General features: G+C 36.8%; 1 protein-coding gene across 1 annotated transcript in view; it reads right to left on the reverse strand.

Moving 5' to 3' along the window:
* ASAP2 (ArfGAP with SH3 domain, ankyrin repeat and PH domain 2) overlaps window positions 1-25,599 on the reverse strand; it is a 90,719-nt gene that overhangs the window by 36,254 nt on the left and 28,866 nt on the right. Inside the window, exons 4-9 of the mRNA XM_010566693.1 lie at window positions 18,073-18,147; window positions 16,448-16,497; window positions 5,813-5,942; window positions 3,583-3,668; window positions 2,141-2,216; window positions 1,555-1,641 (exon numbers count right to left, since the gene is read on the reverse strand). Coding sequence (XP_010564995.1) covers window positions 1,555-1,641; window positions 2,141-2,216; window positions 3,583-3,668; window positions 5,813-5,942; window positions 16,448-16,497; window positions 18,073-18,147 — 504 coding nt within the window. The remainder of the gene's footprint in view (window positions 1-1,554; window positions 1,642-2,140; window positions 2,217-3,582; window positions 3,669-5,812; window positions 5,943-16,447; window positions 16,498-18,072; window positions 18,148-25,599) is intronic.

The following is a 25,599-nucleotide window of genomic DNA, read 5'->3' on the forward strand; positions in this document are numbered from 1 at the left end:
ATATAGCATAAAGCACTTTTTACACTTATTTTTAAATGCAACAAAACCAGTACAAATAATAAATTTATGTGTATTATTACATTTTTCAGTCTGTGAAAAGATGTGTGCTCACCACATTTTCCATATACATTTAATACCAGTATCAGTGATAACCAGGTAAACATAGAGAAGCAACACTCCCAGCAACCATGAAACCCAACTGCTTCTATTACCTCTCTTAAACAAAGACCCAAATAAAATAGGAAGCCTGCTAACACACCCTAAACAGCAAAGACTCCTTACTGAGAGTGGACAATCAATGGTGAATCCCAAGTAGTCACCATTTCCACGAGGATCACTAGGCTTTCATTCCACAGAGCTCAAATTTGGAAGTTTTTAGCAAATGCACCCCTCAGTGAGTCCTAAATGCCAGGCAGAACCTAAGAAAGTGCCTGCAAACTGTATGGACTTTGTACACAATGGTCATTATCACAAACTTCACATGGTAACAAACAGCACCTCAAAGTGAAGAGTGTTTAAGACTGTTCAAATGCCTATCAGCAAGTCATAGAATAACAGAATAGTCTGGGTTGGAAGGGACCTTTAAAGATCATCTAGTCCAATCCCTGGGCCATGGGCAGGGACGTGTTTCACTAGATTAGATTGCTCAACAACCATCATCTGGCCACCAGTAAGAGTAGGAGTCACCACAACCTTTATGGGAAGGTGAAAGCAAGACTGGAAAAGATCAAGGAAGTCTGAGCTCTACAGACTAAACTATTTCACTGTGATCCCTCTCAGAAACAGAATCTGAAAAGGGGGGGAAGAGGCTCATTCATCACTTATGCATGGCCCTGCAACCACACAAAGGAAGCTAGCTGGCATTTATTTATATGAAGAGGAAGCACTAGCAATCTGAAACAAAAGTAGACCCAATATTTAGGATTAGATTATACAAAAGATGCTTGCTTCCAGATCATAGTTTGCCAAATAAAACTACTCTGGAATTCTTTGAATCTAACAGCAATCATAACCGAAACTCAAAAAATACTTGTTAGATTGCTGAACTGACCCAGCTGTTACATGTTTGAAAACTGGCATCTTGCAGCAGAGTAGCAAACTTAATTGTCATATTTGCAGAGGATGACAAGAGGTGTTTCGGGATTTGAAGTTCAGTTTTACATAATCTTTATATAGTTTGGAATATTATTCTGAGATAAGACTGTACTAATGGAGTCTCCTTGATACTGACAAAGTTCTTCCATTCTCAGTTTGAGCAACATAGACTCCAGTGTCTATTAGTTCACATACAGTGCACCATCTTAAGTATTTTTCTTTTTGTTACCAATATTGCAATTATTTTGCAGTAAGTCTCATATTTTTAGTGGGAATTCGTTTAAAAAAAAAAAAAGCCTTTGTCAGAAACATTGACAGTATCAGCATCAAAACAAATATGAATAAATGAAAGAAATTAGATGGCTGATCAAAGTTAAAACAACTCTATTTCAACTACTAACATTACATTAGAAGTAATTAAAATGGGTATTCCAAAGTGAAACCACCTTATATGCTCACCTCTTTCTGATCAACCTGAAGTGCTGATTTTAAAATATCTCTAAGCTGGGTTAATTGTCGTCTTTCCTCATCTTGTGCTTGTTTAATCTTGAATGAAGAAAAACACAGGTTAAAAATAACATTATTGTTTCTTTTCAACACAGTTCTTCCAAACTTGCTACTGAATTGGTTCATTTTTTCTGAGAAATGTTCAGCAAGAATGAAAACACAAAGAGAAAAGATAATGTGATCAGTTTATTTTCCTTTATATGTTCAGAAAACTTGATAATGGCTAGGATGTTGCTGGCTTAAGACTTTGATACTGCCTCACACTGTTCTCACTTCCTTGTGTTCAATTTGAAACCACGTTATTTTCCACTTAGTACACATTTTAGAGCAAAGGCTGTTTTCCTAACATTTTACACAGTGGGGTCCTGAACTAAAACTAAGGCTTCTGGATATGATATTAAACCAAAATTTTACTCAAAAATCTACTCAAAACCTTAAAATGCTGACTATTAAAACAGTCAGCCAACCTGAACCAAAATGATCACAGTTCTACTATAAAAAACTGTTTACAACACAAATGTGAAAGGTTGCTACTCACTGTATAAAGATCTGTGGATAGTGTCTCAATTGAAGGCTTGAGACTTTCAACTGCTTTTAACCCATCCTGAAAGAAACTTAAAAACAAAAAGCAAACTGTTATTAAATTTTACTTTGCATTCTCTATTTAAAACATTGCCAAAGGAAGGTGTGCATATTATTATGCCATGCCATAAATTTCAAAACATTAAACATTTTTTATGCATCTTTGACAGATCCACCTCTTTATTCCCACCATAGCTTATTCTAACATGCAAAATCCCCAATTAGATTCAGAACTGCCACAATCCACTGCCACATAAGTTTTCCTCATTCTCACCTTAAACACAGGTTCTCATCCCACTTTTTGAAGGCCCATAACAAGCAAGATTCATCTGTAGAACAGCAAAAAAGCTCTAGCAGATGCAGAATAATTGTGACTTCTTGGAGCCCAATAATTTAATATCTGATGCAATTGTCTTACTAAAGGAAAACCCCTTTGTTTCCCAAGCATTAATTATGGCCTATATGCAAACTGAATAGGAGACATATTACAGTATCATATGTATTTTTGTATTGGCACAGTAATGTAATCTATGCCAAGTATTCCAGGTCTTAAAAAAAAAAGAGTGAGATTTGAAAAATAAATTTAAAGAAACCACAACTACACACACATTTGATTAAAAATTGCTGCACCATTTGCAACAGAAATATTTTCACTCTGGGAAGCAGACGTGAAAGTGACAACACAACACAGCATTTATGTTGTTGAAGCTTTATTAAATGGACAGAGCAGATGGTGAATCTGATTTTAAAAGTGACATAGCTATATAAGGAAAAAACCTACATAGATGCAGACTGGTCTTTTAAGATGAAAACTTACTGTTTTAACAGGTTAACAGCAGCTTTTTCAAGTTTATAGGTATGACTTTACTGCTATATTATTGATCCGTAAGACTACCATAAAAAAAGTACATAATTCTAATGAGAGCTTCATGTTTTATTATTGAGTCCTCCAATTAATTAGAAAAAAAAGATTCTTTCAATATAGTTTTATTCCACTGCTTATGCAATTTATTTTTCATGAGCACAGAATTGATATATATCATTGCTAGATACACTCAAAAAAGCCCATCAAAACTAATGGACCACTAACTAATAGACCAAACTAATAGCTCTGTTTCAAGAGTAGTTTATGAAATATGCCAAATTATTGTGCGTCACTCCTTTGGAACAGACAATTATATTCTATGGTACTAGCTCAACCTCATTACATGTTTTGGAATACAGTACAAAAGCAATGACTAATCCATGACAAAAGCAATTTGTCAAAAGACATCAGCAAGAACAGCTGAATCTTACATTTATTTTGAAAAATTTTAAAAAGTGTTATGATGATGTCAAATGTTTAAAACAAAATACTGCTCCAGTTATTGTGTAGATATAAAAAAAACTAAAACATACTTGCACTGAGCATGAAAATACTTGATCAAGTTCTGAAGCAAGTCCACTCCTTTTTTAATCTTGATTTCATTGACTTTCAGCAGGTACTGTTAAAACAGTAATTCACAAAAGAAACTAATTATTACTGCTACAGTATTTTTTTAACATTTTATTTTCAGCTATATTTCAACAAGCTTTAACAGCTGCAGCCTTAGAAGACCCAAAAGAGAACGCATCAAACAATGTCTTCAAGGGTTCATCACACAAAAGCAATTGTTGTCACCACTGATTCTTGATACCCTGTGGGGATACTACACTATGATTAGTTCAAATTGTCAAAACAGCCTTCATAGCTCCTAGTGGAAGCCTGTGTTAAAATAAGCATAAAAGAGGTTGTGTAGTAAATTTAGGAACTCATTCTTAAACCTAGCAGCCCATCTAGGTATCTGTCTCACTAGTTGTTAAATTCATTGCTAAATAGATGTCATTGAGGAAGAAAGCAGTTTACTCAAAAAAAGTGAGGGATTATTTTAAGCATTTTTAAAATCTGCCTTCTGATTTTATCATTACCTCTATCAATTCCTTATACACAGTAATTACAGCAAATTACAGTTTAGCAAGAGATTTTTAAAATTTACTGTCAAGCTAAAAAAAAAAGTGTAATTAGTGTCCTTTTGCATAAGGCACAGTCAAAGTCCACATTAAGTGACAGCTCCTCCCCTGAATGCCATAGCATGAAAGATGTCAGTCATGCAAGCAGAAGTTAGAGGCTGACCAAATATTTACAGGAGTCTTCAACTGTCCATCAAATGACAATTTTTAACCCCTGCTTAGACAGTGACCTCCAAGCAAAGGAATGAACATCTTCTCAGCAATGCTCTAATGCATCTGGTTTTCCCCTACCCGCGGTACACCCTGAATGTTTTAAACCCACTGAAATAAGGTAGTATCCACGTGCCAGTTTTCGATGTTGCAGCTTTTTACACTGGTTCAGGTGAACAGATGATTAGCCTAAATGTAGACATGTGCACTGGATAATATTCAATTAGAAGAATGACCTCTCTAACTCCTGTTAATTTAAAATGTAGCTCTAGGCATCTGGTATTCAGTTAACTTTCACAATTTTTAGAGAACTAGCTTGTACTTATGATACAACTTCAATATGTCACACTTCTGATTTACTAACAAAATCAAAACAAAGTCCCCTTTTAAGACTATTCAGAGGTAACTGAGTTTAAACTTCTTTTCCCCCAAATCAGAAGAATACAGGATACACTTCAGCTATTCCACATTTAAGGTAACTTGATTCAATTTCACAGACTTCACCCTGCATTTTACTATCACTACAACTGACTAAAGTGAACTCCTCCTATGCTGTGACACAGGAAGAGAGAAGCATCTGTTCCTGTTGTTTTTTAGGAAGGATACAGATGGGCAATTAGCTGGCAACATCCATACGTTTATTGGGTACTCAAATCCCTTCATCGGTTTTGAATACTTTAGTCTGACTCTGTACAGGAATGTGAAGCTTTCCTACTAAATACCAGTGCATGCAGTTACTAAAAGTGGTATTCTGGACAACTGCTATTAAGCTATGTAGGCATATGAGTAAGCTACGTAGGCATAATCATCATAGTAAAAACAGAAGAAACACCCGTGGTGTATTTTGAGTCAATGCATAGAAAGAACGAACACAGCAACTTGAATTCCAAACCACGGAACCTGACATGCCCTTAAACGAACTGAACCAAAAATATTCCCATCAGATTTAATATACTGCAAAATCACAAAGATTTCTAATTAGAAACATTCTGAAACATCTTGAAAGACAACTGGATTCCATCCTTAGCACTTTTTTTTTCAGCACCAGCCCAACAGTGTGCTTAGACTCGAGTCTCTCCTCATAATAACGCAACAGCTGTCAGTGTAGGGAACAATTCAGAGTATGATCTAGGGCTTAAAATAACTTACAGTGAAGTAGGAGTGTAAAGGCTTACTTATTATCATCTCTCAGTCTTTAAATGAGCTTTGCATTATTTATTTTTTCTACAACTTACTTGCTAAGTGAAATTAGATCTAAATTCCCTGCAGAGTTAGCACATCAGGATAATAAAAAAGTGCTTTAGCAAATGGAGTCCACTAATAACTTAGCATTTCCCTTTAACATCACAGTTGCCATTAAATAATTTTGGTTTACAAAATTTTCCTAAAAATATTAGCAAAACAATATGAATTTCACGTTAAGTCTTACCTCACACATCTGTAACTGGAAGAACCTTCTTTCTTTCTCCATTTCTTCCGCAATTTCAGCTCCACTTATTTCTGTACGGATCATCCCATGCAGCTTAGCATGCTCTTTTTTCTCCTTCTCTATTTTTGTACTATAAGGCAAAGAATCAGTCAATGAAGTGAGAAATCCACAGCCTCTCAGGAAATCTGATTATTCACAAAGTCTGCTGACAGATGCAAAGCCAAACTCTTGTACCTTTGCATATGACTTACTTCCAGATGACATTTCGTTTGAAATTTGACAATGACTAGAAGATCAGCAATGACATACAGTAGCTGAAATTTAATTCAGTCATCTGTTAAAATAATGTCCTGACAGATATTCCAAAAGAAGATACTAAACGCAAGGAAGATACTAAGTTCTTGCATTGAAGAAAAAAAATCCAGAAACAAAATAATGAATTTTAATTGAAAACGTAGGGGGATGTTTAATCCCAACTGACCAAACACTGGTTAACAGAGTTCAATTATGTCACCAGTTTTATTGAGTCTTGCCTGTCATCAAGTCATCTTCTACATACAGGATTTCCTAAGCCAAAATCACATTTGCCATCTCTACTTGCTGCTGAGCCAGTTGGCACTGGGAATGCTGGCCAGCCGGCTGTGTTGCAGACTTCAAAGTCTGCTAGACCAGCTGTCCTAATTCCCTAAAAGTTTCCATGAACATTTTCCAAGAGCTCTGAATAAAACAAGTTCTCCTGCAGAATGCAAATTAATAACCAATGCCTGCCATACAGTATAACTCCCCTAAACACACGTGCATTTGTTACAGCTATTCTACATATTATTCCAAAAGGCGGTAGCATAATTATACTACACAGTTAGACAAGCCTGATATGAAAAAAGATTATTCATAAAAGAAAATACATGAGGGTATTTACTTTTCAGAGAAATACTTTTAGTTTGCCACTTGAAATGTTTAGAAGCTGAAAATTCTGGAAAGAGTTTCCTGAGGAAATGCTATACTGCTTTTGAACAAGAGGAAGCATTATACAGGAAGCAGATGAGAGGAACAAACACCACATGCACTGTTGTACCTCCTCTTGGGCAGTCAAGTGTCTCTCAGCTCTCTCTCTGAAAAGATGACATGCCTCAAGTGCTCTCTTAACCTGATGTTAACATTACCATAGCAGCTTATGGGAAAATGTCCTAGATGGTCTAAGGACTTCCAGTCAACAATATATTCTGTACTTATACTTCTCAAGAATGAGGAACTGCCTCCTCTTACACCTCAAGCAGCAAGCGAAAACTAGAATTAATCCCATTAATCCCATCCTGTAACATTCCCACAGGGAAACATTTTGAACAGCAATTCAAAAAGCCCCACTGTGCTCTCCGTTCTGGCAGGCACAGCAGAGCCAGCCCCATGGAGTGTTCCAGCTGCCAGCACATCCAGCCAGCACTACGCTCCTTCTCAGCCCATCACATCCCCCCAGAAGCAGACATTCGGAGGGAAGCTCCTCTCCGTTGAAATAAATATTCTGAAAACCTTCACTCACCTGAATAAAAACTCCAGATTCCAGAATGTTCTGTTTTCATCAAAATAAGTCTGTACTCTTACCCACTTGCTACCAATTATGCCATTTTGTAGCCACAGAACACAGAATCCAAACACAAGAATTAACAAGACATCAACAGTGAACAAAGAAGATAAACCATTACAAAAAGATTCACAGAAAATTACAAATATGCAGCTCCTCTCTAGCACACACACTAGGAGAGTTTACATTATATCATACTTGAGAGTTCTAAAAAAGTCGAACCTCAGAGCAAAGATCCAGGATGTTTTTAGTTCTCTCAATTTCCACATTAATCTAAAAATTCATGAGGCCAGAGAATTCACTGAAACATGAGTCAAGCCTAATAACTATCAATTGCTATTGTACTGTATTTTCATTGTTTACAGAGAACAATACTTGAACATAGGATGACATAACCACCTCCAAAATTTTAAGAGCTTATTAACATGTCATAAGGTGTGTCTAAATGCTAGTTAAACCAAAAGACAACTAAAACTGCCAGAGTCAAACATTATGCACAGTATTACAGCATACATTGTTTTGAGAAACTGAATTCCTTTTAAAAAGCAAGCTAGGTTTCAGTGAAAGAGTCCTTTCTACTCTTTAAAGGATAAATCATACTCCACAGGCAAAAAGTAGTTAAACCAAGACTAAAGCATACCAGCATCTACCAAGTAATTCATAGATGTAAGACATCCTTGAAGCCGTTTGCTGGAGCTTAAGGCTCCATGGCTTCAAAAACTTCAGAGATGCTTTACAAAAAACCCAAACTATCTCTTGGTGACAAGTACCAGAGATACATGATGGTGCATTTCACATTCGCATTTCCTTATTATTTATGCTTTTAGTCTCTAACTACATTTTCAGCTTTGTAATCCAGAATTTAACCTGTTGTTTTGCTACAGTAACATGCTACCTCCTATCTGACTGATACTACAGGGCACTTTGTTTCTAGGGAAACAAACCAACCATGTACAGCAGTGTTGCATGCAAATCTGAGTGCTAAAGGTTGGCCCTGTTTCCTGTCCAAGTGTTAGGGTCAGCTCAGCTTCCAGTGTCACTCTACTATGACATTAACCAAATCCTTCTGGCAAAGACAGTTCTATGATGTACCGCTGTGGGATTTCCAAATATTGCAGGGTATTCAGGTTTTCCAGACAAATCAATTAAGCAAAATTAATGAGAAAATTGGGCAAACTAGAAAAATCCTCTAGAAGCAGGCAGATGTTTTGTAAAGCTGCTGTTCTTGAGGTGCATGCAGCACATATCACATATATAGATTTTGCTGACTAGGATTAAAATCTGAGCACACTTCAGTCCATTTACAATGTAGCTACACATGACTAATACACAGTGGGCTGAGATTTGTGTAACAGACAAGTAAAGCTGAAATACAGGATGAACAATTACAACAGAAAAGTTGATCAGATACAAAATAGATAGGCTTGACCATTCAGCCTCCACTATATGACTATTTTTACAGCTTCAATTTGAAATACAACTGTTTTTCAATATAAATTTTAATTTGTATTTAAAAAAAATCAATTCTGTCATACAGATCATGGTATAAATAAACATCAAAGTACGGATTTTTATTTTTTTAAACTTTAAAAAGGACAGGACCTATTTTACTGTTTAACATGCCAAAGACCGGTATTTATTTTCAGCCCACAGACAAGGATAAACAACTAGAACACCCTGTATACATGCAACAGTAGTGAACTGGCTGGCTGGGCAGCAACTCTGACTTTCTTCCTCTCCTTCCCCATACACAAGTAAGCAAGGCTGAATCCGGGTACATGTATGAGAAGGTGCAGAGACCAGGAACAGCACCTGGAAGGCACAGACTTGAAGTACTCTGGAAAATGGAGTGCTCCCAAGCGCTATTTTGTTTGACAAAATAATACACATTTTCATTTCAAATATCCATTTTTTTGTCTAGTCTTCCTTTTCAGTCTGACTCAACTCCAGCTCTGGCATCCTAGCCTTTCAGTGAAAGAGCCACCATCTTATTTTATCCTACTGTCTGTCAAGGCTGACAGTAAAGCACGACTCTCTCTCTTATCACCCAAGTCTTGAATGGAGAAGTCATCTTTTCCCTTTGGAAATGTTGGAAAGCTTTTTTCTTTCACTCATCCTGCGCTGGAGGATGGGGAAGAGGGCAGAATGAGCAAAACATGTCCAGATCTTTCCATTATTTCATCCATAATAGCTGCATTCATTCAGAGCTTTCTCCATTTCATTTGCAGGTAATCTCTTTCAAAATAAAAATACTTAATATGAAATCTCAGGCTCAGAGCAGAATATTGTGAGTGTTGTTTTCCTGGACTTTAGCGAAGACTTTGACAATGTTTCCCACAGCATTCTCCTAAAGAAGCTGGCTGCTCATGGCTTGGATGGGTGCACTCTTTGCTGGGTAAAAAACTGGCTGGATGGCCAAGCCGAGAGAGTTGTGGTGAATGGAGTTAAATCCAGCTGGCGGTTGGTCACAAGTGGTGTTCCTCAGGGCTCAGTACTGGGGCCAGTTCTGTTTAATATCTTTATCAATGCTTTGGACAAGGAGATCGAGGGCACCCTCAGTAAGTTTGCAGACAACACCAAGTTGGGCGGGAGTGTTGATCTGCTTGGGGGTAGGAAGGCTCTACAGAGGGATCTGGACAGGCTGGATCAATGAGCTGAGGATAACTGTATGAGGTTCAACAAGGCCACGTGCCGGGTCCTGCACTTGGGTCACAACAACCCCATGCAATGCTACAGGCTTGGGGAAGAGTGGCTGCAAAGTTGCCTGGTGGAAAAGGACGATGTATTGGTCAACAGCCAGCTGAATATGGGCCCCTCACTACAAGACAGACGTTGAGGTGCTGGAGTGTGTCCGGAGACGGGCAACAAAGCCGGTGAAGGGTCTAAAGCACAAGTCTTATGAGGAGCGGCTGAGGGAACTGGGGTTGTTTAGCCTGGAGAAAAGATGGCTGAGGGGAGACCTTATTGCTCTCTACAACTACATGAAAGGAGGTTGTAGCGAGGTGGGGGTTGGTCTCTTCTCCCAGGTAACAAGCGATAGGATGAGAGGAAACGGCCTCAAGTGGCACCAGGGGAGGTTTAGGTTGGATGTTAGGAAAAATTTCTTCATCGAAAGGGTTGTCAAGCACTGAAACAGGCTGCCCAGGGAAGTGGTTGAGTCACCACTCCTGGAGGTATTTAAAAGGTGTGTAGAAGTGGTGCTTAGGGACATAGTTTAGAGGTGGACTTGTCAGTGTTAGGTTTACGGTTGGACTCGATGATCTTAAAGGTCTTTTCCAACCTAAATGTTTCCAGTATTCTATTCTATGATTCTACATTGAAGCTACCTTGTTTAGCACTTTCATTCTGCCACTGTTTTCAAGATGTGACCTCCACTTTGTCTTATGTACATGCTTTAAAAGGAAACATGGCAGAAATATCTACAATCTACAAATATCAATAATCTACTGAGTCAAGTTAGAGCTCTGAAGAAGTAATTTGAGAAGAGCTGGCAGAATTTTCAGATAAATTTTTTTAGATATTGTTTTAAAAATGAGTTTACCAAACTGGAAACATCATTACTTAATCAAATAGCTAGGCAGACATCTTCATAGAAGACTGTAATAAGAATTTGTTCATTCTTCCATTGACTTCAAATGGTTCAGAAACAACTCATTAATGATAGAGTTCTACCTAGATAAGAGTGCTTGCGTTTCTGCACAGTAACTTAATGCACCTCAGCCTACTGCCTTGATCCTATAATCCCATAAGCACATTCAAACAACTTGTTCTCTTCACTCAGTTGTGCATAAAAGACCTCATGCTCGGCTTTTAAAAGGAGAATGGGAAAGAAGGAGAGGGAGCCAGCCTTCCCAGGAAAAGCTTGTTAGTTTTCATTAAGCATTTATGTTTCATGGCATTAGCATAACACTTATTAGCAGAGGACTTCTGAAGATAATATATATTTACAGGCCTAAAAATAAGACACCTTTACTTAAAAAAGTAACATTTCTTTCTTTTCAGGAAAGACAGGTTTATGTCTGGAATACAGAATGTTCAGCTAAAAAATGAGTAAATAATATGCTTCAGTAAGTTTATGCTTCTATTTCCTGTGCAAAATTGATACAGTGTCTTTACCTCAAAATCTACCACAACAGGACCCATTAAACTGAAGAATGTGGCTGAAACCAGGCTCACTGCCTTGTTGAATACGGTCTGCCTGCTGGGAGAATGAGCAGTTTTCATGACATGTGTACTCCTTCCCCATATGCTCCCCCAGCGTGTCTGCCATTAGTGTTTAAGTACATGGGGGAAAGAAACCGCCTCATGACAGAAAGAGCCCAGTCTGCACCAATTCTACCCAAAGGACACAGACCAGTCCCACTGCGGTGCTGTAGTGGCAGGCAGCATCGACCACGTCTTATATGGGAAACAAAGACTGTAACTGAGGTCCTAGAGAAATGCACTGCTTTTAACTACTTTAAAGCTTTAAAAGTATTTTAAAATCTTTATGGCTTCAACTGAAGTGTGTTAATGACTGATGGTGAGAAAAGATTAATTATTCATGAATGTCACCTCCGGATGTACCCAATTTTTAATTCAGGTAGCCTGGCATAAAGCTATGGCTTACTTGCTCCTTTTACTCCCTTATTCAATTACAGTCCCAGGGTATAAAAAAAAATAAATGGATCCAGCCTCCCTGAGTTACTTCAGCTAAGGTGCTCTTCAGGAAAATACTCCAAGAAGTTAGGTAGCTACAGGGTGAAGAAATTGCATAATAATCAACATTGATGGATGGTGATCCAAGAGTGTAAGAATGGATCTTAATATCACTGTCCCACACAAGACTAGATACATGGCAATTTTTAAACACACTTAATTACATACAGAGCTTGAAGTAGCAGCTCAGAAATTGTTACAGGGAAAAAGCAAAACAAATGCCATTTTTTTAATTAACTGAATTTCTTTTGAAATAGGTCACACCTGGGTATTTTAGCACCTGATATGTCATCACACTGGTGCAAGTTAAGAGAGACGAGATATTGAGGCAAATAAGCTCCAATTCTTCCCTATAAAGACAGCCTATCAAGACAGAAATCAGGATGAAGACACTGTCACTTCTCCACAGACTAGAAAAATACCACTTTGATATCTGGCACTTAGCTTCACAGGTCTGTACTTGTGACTAGGAAATGCAGATGAACAGTATGATTTTAAGCATGTGATACAGAGGGATACACAGACAAAGAGCAGCCTAGCTGCCTTGAACGGTTTGTTAACACAAAGGGAAAAGAAAACGAAAGAAAAAAAAAAGAATAAAAAGAAATACTCACATATTTGAAGAAGCATCACTGGAAAAGATAGCTAACTAAGCATAAACCTAGGACTGGTTTTAGGCACAGTCCAAACAAGGAGTCATCTAAGGTAACAGATTGAAGAAGGCTGAGCAAACCTCTGGTTATCAACACCTACATCCACCAGCACCATCCCACTCCAGCAACACAAGCTGTAGGTGAGACTGAGATTAGTTCTCCCAGGCTCTTTGGCCTTTTTGTTAAGACAGAGACTGAAGATACTACAACAAAGAAATCCAATTAGTGATTAAGAATTCTTGAGATGACTCTGCATCCACCCACTGCTACAGATGACCAAAATGCACAGCTATAAGGAAGTTCAGATCCATTTGGGACAGCCACAGAATCAAAACAGTTATTATCTCAAGAAACCTCAGTGGCATGTATAATAACAAACCAGAAAAACCTCACTGTTTTCCTATGTCCAAAATTTAGTAGATGATAAAGCTGACCTGAACAGATTCAGGCTCAAATTAATATTCTCACCCTAGCTTCAAAATCACATCATTAAACTTCCCGTCTCAGATCTGTAAAGACCAACACCCAATGACAGCTGGCAATATCTCAACTTATCTGGGAACTGATCATACGCACAAAAGGGCCTGACAAATTCTGCAGTCCTACTGCAGGGGCGGGGGTCTCATAGAAGTCGCAGTCTGAATTTAACTCAACAGGACTATGGAAAACTGGCCTGCTCCTTGATAGAAGGGCAGCTTGCACTGGAAAACAGTATTTCCTGACTGCCAAATGTAAGCCACAATAACTAATGTCTGCTGTTGTAAAACAACCACAAGAAAAAAAGGAAGGGAAAAAAAAAACCAACCCAAAACCAAAACCCCCTTGTTTTAAAGAATTTTCCTGTACACAGAATTCCCAGGCTCCCTATCTCAAGCCTCAAGCAGATGATCCTTTGGTCTTGATCAAAGTGAAGGAGTCCAACAGGCTAGACTAAGAGCTTTAAACTCCAGAACATTGATGTGGAGCTTTCATCCAACCACTTAAAAAAAATAGAGCACACAGCAATTGTACCAGCCCACCACCTGAAAATATCACTGCAAATGGTAATGGATCTGAAAGAATTTCCTGATGAACATGTGCTACCTTCAGTTTTTGCATGTTGAATAACCTGACATGTAAATAGCTTAGAAATAGGCATTGTCAAGGAGGTGTGCTTCATTTGTTAAAAAATCTTGCAGAAACTACAGAGGTAACTTGGAAAGAGGTATCTCCTTACAATGGAAAAAGAAACCTGTTTTGGATCAAAACCTAAGTGTCTTATTTGAAAGCAAAGTCATAAAGCAGGCTTTCTAAAGGACTGTTGGTTAAAAGGAAAAAAAAATCCCACGATATTATACAAGCAGCATTGGACTCAATTCCACAGACAGAAAATAAACACAATATCAACATCACGTTTTCAGGTCCTTAATGCACTAACATACACACTAATGTTTCCAGGTATCTACTGTCCTTAAACTCAAATGAGAATCCCCAAATATACAGATTCAAATACATTTTCTATGGGTACTTTTACTTCTCAAGCACTTAACTAAGTTAAAAAAAAATTAAAATATTTCTGGAGTACCTGACTCTGAAACAGACTACCTGCTCTGACCAAACTGAGGATCAAAGTACAAATCTTTACATCATTGCCAACATCCATCCTAGTGAATATTCTACCAGAAATTCCAAAAGCATCAGAGATCTTGGTCCAGTAGTAACAGTTTTCTTGATATATGTCCCAGCAGTGTGCAAATGTATTTTAAGTTCTTCACATAAACTCTGTGGGATGTCACTATCAATAAGTTATACATAAGTAAACAAGCTTTCAGATCCAGCAATCAAGCACTGGTAGACAATAAAAGACTAAATTACAGGACTGTTCTTTATGGCCCAACTACTATGGATCAACTACTGCCATAGGCAATGATTAGAAATTTTAATTACTTCAACAGCCAATAACTGGCATGGCACCAAAAGAGATTGTTCACTGGTATTAAGAACATGGAACACCGGAGCCATCACAATCTTCCAAGAATTCAGACTGGACATTTATCTCACTGTTTCAGAATGTCTTGTGATGAAAATCCAGCTATAGCTAGGCAGTTTCAAAAACCAAAAGCCACTCAGGTCCTCCTCACAAACTGAGCCTAGAAAGCAGTAATTAGACTGTTCTCATTGTTATTCACAAAAGGAATAATGACATTTAGCTAACTTGCTAAACTTGTTGCTTTTGTGAGTAAACCACCTATAGGAATAATTTCTGAAGAGTATTTGCACACAACTTCAGATGGGCCAACTCAGTGGGCACCAGAGAATCGTTATAACTTTGTGCAATTAAAAAAAAAATAAATTAAGGAATAAAACCCACTACAAAATTCTACTTCAGAGACTATCAGCTGTGGATACAATTGACTTGGCCAACCCAGGAAACAACTGTTCTTGATGTAGGGCACTAAATCACTTGAAGATTTATGAGGTACCAAAGTTAATTTTGTTTGATCTTAGGTGCTGAGCTTTGGTGACTCATTTGATTCATTTAGCTGGATATGAAATTGTGTTATTAAAACTGATTTTATAGCTGTTTATATTGTGCATCAGGTACCTTCAAACAAGTGGCTTATGGTAAGCTGGGCTAGACACACAATATGGGACACAGTTGACAAGACGCAGATAGGTGTTCATCTACTTCTAGTACACAATACACCTGCTGAGAGCATCCAACCTTGGCATTAAATGCAGAAAACATCCACATCTTTAAACAAACTTCACTAATTAAATGTGGCTTACTAAGGTTCCTGATAGTGGATCAATCTGGAATTGTGCAGTTTTGGAATGGTAGCAGCAAACACCCCCACCAGCCTTACCATCTCTTCAGTAAGTGCCAAAGGCTCAGCATCAAATAAGGTCTTCCTAGAGACCTCAGCCTTGGGCAGAGTCTCAGAAGATGTGCTAGAGCCAGAGACATTACAGAGTCATTACAGGGGTTTTAGGCTAACAAATCCAGAATTAAATCTTGCATACTCTTGATATTTTTTGTCAAGACATTTCAAAACACTCAGGCATAAAGTATATAATTTCTTCTGTGTTCTTCAACTAAAGAAACTTGCTAATTATAGTGAATTAGTCACTGATGAGGAGAAGAAAAAAAACAAGAACAACAAATGCTTAAAAGGACATCAAGTACAATTATGTTGCTGCACTTTTGGTAGTTAAGGATGAAAACACAGGGTGGATAACTTTTCATTTTACACAGTAGTGTCCTCCAAAAATAGAGGAAGGCAGAAAAGGAAGTCCACTTTCACATGTAGTAGATTACAGGGTAGTAATATGGATACTATAAAAATTTTTTAAAATTTCTTTCCTAATTAAAGCAAAACTTTCTCAATTGAAGTGGAAGAATATGCAGTGGAAGAACATGCACTGGGAGATTATGCTCATTACTTGGAACTTCATTAAGCAAAGAGGTCTACCCCAGACACTAACTGTCATGGCACAACACACACACACGACAGTTTACTCATTAAATAAGTTGTATATTACAGAATTTGAATTGATTGTGTCTATGCAATTGTATTTTCACACAGCTCCAGGTTTTAAAAAAAAAAAGAAAAAAAAAGCTCAGCTTCCAAGCTAGGACTTCTGGCAGGTACCTTAACATTAAATAATGACCTTTATAGATGTCAGTTATACTTCCCTTTTAAATAAAGTTTAAAAGATACATACACTTTTGTTTCATAGTCCTTCCAAGCTTTATCAAAGGGTTTTTTAAGGTCCTGTAAAGAAAAAAAATACAGTTATTTACATGAAATATACTGTGGATCTAACAATGAAGACACACCTTGGCCATCTGCAGCACCTACTAGAATAAGGGACTCCACTCTCTCTTGAATAGCTCACCTAAGGATTGTGTAAAAGCAGTCTTGCATGTATGAAAAACAATCTTATACACAGAATTAATACGCTCATGTTTTTAAAAGTATCTCTAGGATACTTTTTACAGCTCCATTTTACTCCTCAAAAGGTATAACCACATGTCATCCCAAGAGCACACTATGCAATTTATCAAATCAGCTATTTTCTCATCATTCCATCTCTGTCTCCACTGGAAAGAAGGGCCTGTCATGAGGCTGTGGTATAGCCTTGGCTAAGGCCTTGATTCAACCCACTAAAGTTAAAGAAATCAGTTTCTCACTGACTTAATGGGAACAGTATAGGCCATATGGCTTGACATAACTAATTCTGTGAGAATTTTGAATTACTTATATTCCAAATTCCTTTATTTTTTCCCTCTGAAGAAGCCAATTTGGATAAAATCATCTTAACAAGTTGTAAAACTATTTCGCTGATGTCTAGAAATGCAGCAGTTGAAATTCTGCTGCAGTTCAAGAGATTAGCCAGCTAAAAAAAAAATATTGTTAACTGTCAGACACTGGAAAAACTTTGCAACTACAGATTATGAACTAATTCTTACATGTCAGCTAGTTATTTCGACAATTAAGAAATTAATTAAAGCAGCATTTGATTATTTTCTAGTCAGGAACACGGGGCAAGACTGTATTGTAATAAAGGTATTTATTCTGACATAGAAATAGAGAAGAACAAGAGAAGCGAATTGTGGTAAGCAAGCAACACAAAGATAATAAGCCTATCTTACTAAATAATCTCTTTATCCTCCAGTAATTTACAGAGACCATTTTTAGCCTATGTACATTTTTCTTCATCCTTCAATGTCCTAGAATAATAGCTGCCAGTCACTTCCTGTTTACTCAGTAGTAAACAAAGTGTAAGCCAAAGAAGTTTGTTGGCTATAGGCTTTGAAATTTATTATAAACGTATCATCATTTGAGTCCTAAGTTGTTATTATTTCAAATAGGAAATATCCTCAGGGCACAAGCAGATTTCAGCTTTTTTAAGAAAAATCCTATGCTCGTGCAGTCTAATCTGTCTTTATTAATAATCCCTGTAGTTCCAGGTACGTTTAGAATGCTAAATAAATATATTAATAATAATCCTTTTAAATAAAGTACTACCCCCTCCTCAACTAAGTAAATATCTGAAATTTTACACCTCTTTCTCTGCTTATCTTCTATATCTCAGGGCTGCTTTTAAAGCTTCTCAAATGTTGTTTTGTATACATAGTCAAGAGCATGCTGTATGTGAAACTACAAACAGAAGGGATGACTCAATTCACACAAAAAAAAACCCCAAAACCAACCAAAAAACAAACCTCTTGTTTATTCAGCTAATACATTACTTCAGTATCCCATGCCTTCCATCAAATAAGATTAATACACTAGCTAAATGTATTTATTGTACCAATAATAATTTTATATATAAGATAAACATACCCCTTTTACTCCCTTCAGATCTCCCTTCAGCAAACTGTCCAATGGAAAAGTGATTATGTTGTTCATATTCTGAATCTGTAACAAGAAAATTACATCAAAACATTTAATATATTTTAACACAGAACATACACTGTCTCAATTCACACATTTCAGAAAGTTTCACAAGGAAATCTTATATATTATTTTTCTAACCCTGCTTTATGAAGATGTTTATCAGTACAGCCAGTAATCAAAGGTGGAGGCAGCATAAGTTGATTAAACTTATTCTGGAAACTCTATAACCCAAGCCAGCAGGAAACCTGCAGAATTACTGCCGATGATAAATATCTCATCCAAAAGTGACTGCAAAGTAAGACCACTAATATTTACATTGCCTGATTTCACTGTTTAAATTATATGAAAACAATCATACAGTTTTTCACCACTTATATATTTTAAGTTCATCACTATATTTTAATCTTGTTTACTTTCCAGTCTCTTCAGACCTATTCCATAAAACGTATCTGCTATTCCCACAATACATGGCATCTTACTCTGACAGAAGTTATAAAGACAAAGAATGCTGGCCTGTAAAAAAGCCACTATTAAAATATTTTCCTTATATTTCTAAAAAGTAATACATCTGCCTTATTTATCTCATACAAACTTTGGAATAAGAATTTTATGAGGTCTTGAGTATTCAAGTAATTCAAGAGTAAACAAGTAATTAAAGAAGAAAAAAGAATAATTCCAAATGAAGACAACAGTAAAATAATCATGGTTTTAGATAAGTATCTGTATGATAATATTTTGATAAGGAAGAAGAATGAAGAAAGACAGTAAGAGTAAGAGAGTTAGTAGCATACAGCAGGAAAAGAAAGACTTCATGTCCAATCCTTTATGATTCAGGGAAAACGTTCAAGGTATGGGCCATGATGTCTTAGGCACAGTTTAAACTGTAACGATTAAATGGACTGCACTGAAGAGTAAAAACCAGAGTATTTTAGAACCACACAATTGAAAAAATCAGAGTAACTTTTGCAGCAGTTTGGTGAAGGTTGCCTTTGGATAGGTTTCTTTTTTTGATGTTATTGTTAGCTGTTCTTTTAAAATGTGTTTTTTTCAAGAAGCGCTGAAATGCATATATGAAGATGGATTTCAAATGTTCAAAGCATAGAAAGAACTTTGCATCATGTAGCAACAAATCCTTCTGTTTCTTCAGGAACAATGTCAGGAACATCAAAGTCCCCTTCAGCATAACCCACCCAGAGAAGAAAGGACACTAATGGAAACTTCGAGAAAAAAATATTTCCGATTTTGATGCTTCAGCCTCCCCAGAATGGAAAAATACAAAACACTATCACCCTATAGTTACTTGGTGGCCTCACTAGAACAGATGCAGGGGTCTCATCCCCAGTGGTACTTAACAGCTGCTATTAAAACAAAGGCCCCAAGCCCCCACCCTTCCTCTTGAAAGATACTACCTTACTGTGTTTGCTTGAAGTTTCAGCCAGTAATCAAAGACAAAGTGAACATACATCAATATTAAAGGTTAAATAGATTGCCTCTGCATGGGAAGGTTGAAGAAATACAGAAAATCTAGTCTTTTAAACTCTTAACTCAAATCACATTTCCCCTCTTCCACCCTACTTTTCCTCCTCCCCCAAAAGCTGCAGGACTCAGCCACAGCCCTTTAGAATCAACAAGTTAAGTTTCAACTCTGCGTTTTTTTAAAAAATAATTTCTATAAAAACTGAATGAGCAACATCTACACATGCTTAGCTGGCAGTGCTGGAAACCATCCACCTCGTAAGTTCTCAGCAGTACTACAACATCTGCATAGCAACATAACCATGCTCAAGTTTACCAAAATTGTATGTTGTAGATATAGGAGATGAGTGAAAAGGTTTAAATCACACAAAACTTAGGTAAAAAAATAAAAACTTCTAGAAGACAACAGATGGAACACATACACCTATGGACACACACATCCAGAATGGCTATCCAGGTGGAGAAGCAGAAGAGGTCTCACCTAAGATAACATTCTATGCAGTTTTCTACTTTATTATTTTATTTTATTAGTATGATGCAGTCAAATGTCTAACGTAAAGATCAATACTTTCATAGCCTCCATTTAATTATTCCTCACATCCAGATAAACAGGCAGAAAGCATTTCTCAACAGCAGACTCAAGACAACTGTTCTTTCCTTATGTCAGGAAAGAAAAAATGTCAGACCCTGAAGGATTATCCCTGATATATTCATGTAAACATTAATCAGCCTCCAAAACAGTTCTGGAGGTTTCCTAGAATTTCAAGTCATGGGGCCTGAAGTCCAAAGCAACTTTAGAAAAAAGAACAGGAAAAAAACCCCAACATTATTTTAAAAAGTTTGGAGAATATTTGCCTATTCAAATTAATTCCTTCTGTGTGCTATCAGTCTATTGTATTCCCTATGCTCCTATTTTATTTACAACAAATGTAAACATACATAAGGTATGAATTTGTCATTATTAACCCAGTTAGATGAATCATACTTGCTCATATTTATAAATCACCAAGCAATATACAGAAGAAAGATCTTACATGTTTTTTCCCTCTTTCTTGAGAAGCTTAAACTGAACTACCTAAAAATATAGATCCATTTTTGGTATGCAGAGAAGCATTAACATGCTGCAGTTCCTACTCTGTGTGTATACAGGGAGCGAAAATGTATACAACTGCCTCTAATGTCTGTGAAGCTTTCCTGCACCTTTGTGCACGTTTCTTTTTAAAGAATATTTTAAAACATAAAATAGTCAAAATGTAAAGTCATCCTGTGTCAGAGGAACACTAGCAAGTTCCACATGTTTTTAAAAAAAAAGAAAAAAAAATAGTTGACCTGGTTTCTGCTTCTAACACTGCTGCTTTGGCAGACTCACAGTTTTCCCCTGACAGCTTCAACAAAGTAAGATGACAGAGACAGGGTAATAAATTAAAACTTCCCAAGTTGGAGAAGGCTCAGAGGAGGAGAAGAAGAAATGGCAGGGGGGAGAACATAAAAATAAACATGTAGCTGCCAGAAGTGATGGTAGAGGCAACAGCCAAGCCAACATTTGCAAAGGGGAAAGAAGATTTTCAAGTGGATTCAGAGCCTATGGCTAAACACTGAAGTTCTTTTGCCAGCCCTCCTGATTACTCTAATGAGTCTTTTCCAGAACAGCTCTGGATACTGGTGCCTGCAGTACTTCAACAGGTTTTGTTTTCTAAATAAAAATAAAAATAAAAATAAAAATAAAAATTTAAAAAAGCGCCTTTTCACTATTTCAGAAGTTAAATACTTTTCTTAACATGCAGATAAACAGAGCGGACCTTAAAACATTTTCAATTTAAATTAAAATTCAGGCAGTTGAACAGTGTATGATATGACTCCTATTGCCATTACTAAATTCTAGATGCAGTCCATGTACATGGCTGTGGGCTTCTCACCCACCAATGAACTTGGGTGTGTGAAAGTGACAGTAGTACTGTCTGCTGACAAATCATTGAGTTATTTTCATTTTTTTATGGCAAGTACTATTGGATTTAATACTGTCCAAGAGTTTTCCCAGTGATGTGAGCATTAATAGGACAAGGCCAATCAACAGAGCGGGGAGCAAGTGGAAATCTGCTATAGATGAGACGCAGTTTGTTTGTCTGAACTCTAACCTCTTGGCATCTAACCCCAAGACTTCAGAAAATCACATAACAAAGACTTGTAGCACAAACTTTCATCTTGCACCATGTCTCCCTCTCACATGCAAGGACAAAACACTGCCTTTCTGCTGTCCTCACCCCCTGCCCCACCTGCAGCGCATTGGCATGTCCCATAGCACAAACTGCATCCCACCAGGCCGGTGGCTGAGGTAGGACATCACCCACCACCCATCTATGCTGTAAGAAAACTGACTCCAGTAAAGCAGGAGCTGACCACCACTAAGTGCCCACATGGAGCTGCTGGCTCAGCTGCCTGAGCTGCCTAGAAAAATGCCTTTGCACAAGATGCTGAGTGTAGCCACCATGTACTACTTGGGAACAGCCCCTGTACTACCACTGATACACAAACTACAAGCTGGGAACGTCTCCATTAGGAAGTGCAAGCGCAAAATGACCAGAAATACATTTTTAAAGGTATTCTTAAAAGCATAAAGTGAAGAATTTTAAAAGCAAAGGAAGAAAGAGACTTGAGGTTATTCCAGCCCATCTTCCTTGCCGGTGGAGAATTTCCAATTGCACATTTTCTAACCTAGGTTAAAAACACCTAAGTGGTAAGCATCTATTGCTTTCTCTGGGACACCTCATCTAATATTTTCACAGTGAGATCCCATTTATATGCAATTTATTATTTTCCTCTTCCACAATCACAGTTATCTGTGAGGCAACCATACATTTCCAATTCTTCTAAGCTTTCCTCATAAACCAGCCTTTTCAAGCCCTGATCATTTTTTGTTACTGTCCTCTGAATTTCTTCCAGTTGGATCAGTATCTTTTTGGCAAAGAAATAAAGACAAGATTCCAGGTGTAGCTAAACCCATGCCACTAAGGAGGAATTATTACATCTTGGTTTATGTCTTTACAAGCGTAAATCAAACAGTACTCTTATTTTTTTTTCCTCTCACCGTTAAGCCAATATTTCCTCAAGTGTACCAGTGAAAAACAGAAACACCACAACTTAAATCATTAAGCTTCACATATAATACTCCAACCTCAAATATGTATACCTGTAGCTGTTTTTTATGCTCAACTAAGATGAGTCCTTCTAAATAAAATATGCTTGTGAAGGTTCAGGCACCAAATATTCTTTTAAAACCTTAGTCTGAACTATTACCCTGGAAAGAAAATTCTGGGCTTAAATTTCTTAAGTTCATTATACAATACAAAAAAGATATTTCCTTCAGTTTTGTTATTTGTTACCTTTTACATTTAAGCAAATCTCCTTCTTACATTTAAAAAATGAAGTAAAACAAGAACATATGGTCAGAAAAATATTATCACTGTTCTTCCATTTCTACTGGCTAAAAATCCAAGGATTATTAATAGAAAAACTTCTCACATGGAATCTCTTCCTCCCAGCTACCTTCCACAGAGTGGAAATATCAGATTCCCGTCCTCCCAATCCAGCATGTTTCATTAGCTTTAAATTTAAATAAATGAAAAAGAAAGGACGAGAATATATAGAAGAACAACAAACAGAGAAAATGGAATTTGTTAAATAGGTACTTCATCCTCACAGATCAAATCCCTTTTCAAGGAGTGCTGACAGAGATGACAGGCAACTACAGATTTTATTTCTTCTTGGTGTAGCAATCTAAGAATAGGATTTAAAGGAAAAAATATTTGAAGTGCAAACATGTTGCAATGAGCCTTTACTTGTCCTGACATTTTTCATATTAAGACTCACACCATTATCGCTTGGCACTAAATTTACTAGGAAGACAGAGCAATTTACACTATAAGCAAGTGCCATACAGACCTAACCTATCAGGGAACTGTGGGTGCTACCATTCTATCAGGAATTAGCAGCGAGGGTACCATCAAGAAGCAATACTGCACATGCCACAAAAGGTACCATGTTACCTCTGAAAATGCCTCTAGTATTTTCTGATAGTTCACTACCAAAAAAGACATATTGATTGCTCAATCTTCTTAAAAACATTTCTAATCCAAAAGAAGTTGAAGAAAAATTTGTAGCTTGATATTGGAGCTATGGCAAGAGAAAAAAAAATGCACAGCATATCATAAACTGATCCAAACAATGTGTTAGAAAGGCTGAAGTTAGTAGTTACAAGGACCTGATATACTGTAAATGTCAATTTATTTCTTCTCTTAAAGATGTGTTTTATGAATCACTTCAAATGTGAAGAACCAAAGTTCTTCAAAGTTTTTTTTTTAGTTTTATGCACTATTTAAAAGTGCACACATAAAAGAAGCATAGCAAAACACATATAAAACACCCAAGACCTGAACTTTAACTTGAATAGATTACAGTTGAATAATTGGATTCCAGGGGAAAAAACCTTCAGCTGTTAATGAGGTATTTTAAAACATTGATGCCCTGGTAAGACCACGAAAACACAAAAGTATTCTGGGAAACCTTTAAAAATATTACATAAAACAAGAACCTAAACCCCCTATTAAAGTAGAACAACTTTATAATGGCTTTCTTTTACCTTACTAAAGACAAGTTTAACCAAATTTTTTCTGCAGAAGCACTTTAGAGCTACAGCTCTAAATGCCACCAAGGCCAAGAGCTGACAGAACACATCAGCTTCTAGAAAGAAAAACAAAATATATGACAAAGCAAAACTTGACAGTAGCCTTAAAGCTTTGCCAGTGTTAATAGCTTCGGCATCTGTTCCAGTCTGAACACGTCCTCTCACTTCCTTGCACATTCCCCACTCATTTCAGCTAAAATCTGTGGAAGTTCAGCACCCTATGAAACACCAGGGATAGGTCTATTTAAAAAGAGTACCTTTCGGAATGTTTTTTTAACAGTAGCAGGTTGTAAGGCCGTGACTACATTTTTGATGAAACTATTTACAACCAAAATATGTCAGGTGCTACAAGGAATCACTAGAAGAGAGGGGTGTTTTCAACTGCCAACATGCTTAAAGCGTTCGGAGTTGGATACTTTACCACAGTCAGAATGCGTAGGGCTTGCTTCACATACGGCTACGACTATTAAAAAAAACAGCACCCCAAATTATTTCCAACTACTGTATAGGACTTTTTACACTGGTCAGTACTCTTGCAACCTCTTAGAAAACTAGACCTCCAACTTATGAACAGGTTTTCAAAGTGACCAGTTACCAAAAATTTATTCTAGTGGTATTAACTTCTAATACGCAAAGTTACATAAAACTATAGTTTCGTTTTATAATTCTTCTATAATTCTACAATTCTTGTTTATAAATATGGTATTTTCAAGCAATAATGAAGTTTACATCTCTTTTTCATACGTACTTCTTCCTGGAGGAAACTATTTTCCTACAGAGACACCAAATTCAAGGACCATTAGGTTCCTCTACTTCTTCAGTTTTCCTTTGCTAATCAGAAGAAAACAAAAAACTTCAAACCTCAACAGTATGAAGCATATTAGGAAAGAACAGAACCTTACAGAGACCTGTCCTTCACCAGACAGTATTAAAGAAGACAGAAGGTGCCTGTGATATTGCAATGTAAAAAAAAAAACAAAAAAACCCCAAAACCACATACATGCAAAATTATTATTTGCTTCAAAAATAGAGAAAATCAGAATAACAAACTGAGAAAAACTAAGAACTTAGCTACTATCTTATGACATATCCTCTTATACATACAAGCTGAAGCAAAGATACATAGTTGATAGTGAAAAAGCATTACACTGCAAAAAAGATTTAGAAATATTCCTTGGAGAAGACACACAAAATGCTTACATGGATAAGAAAAGCAATAAAAATATGCACCCCACTTCCTATAGATATTTATTTTGTTTTTATTTTCCTTTCCAGTTTTGGGGGAAAAAGTTATTCTTGTCAGAAACATTTTGCAA

This window comes from Haliaeetus leucocephalus, unplaced genomic scaffold (assembly GCF_000737465.1).
Source record: "Haliaeetus leucocephalus isolate CR32 unplaced genomic scaffold, Haliaeetus_leucocephalus-4.0 Scaffold217, whole genome shotgun sequence".
Taxonomy (NCBI): domain Eukaryota; kingdom Metazoa; phylum Chordata; class Aves; order Accipitriformes; family Accipitridae; genus Haliaeetus; species Haliaeetus leucocephalus.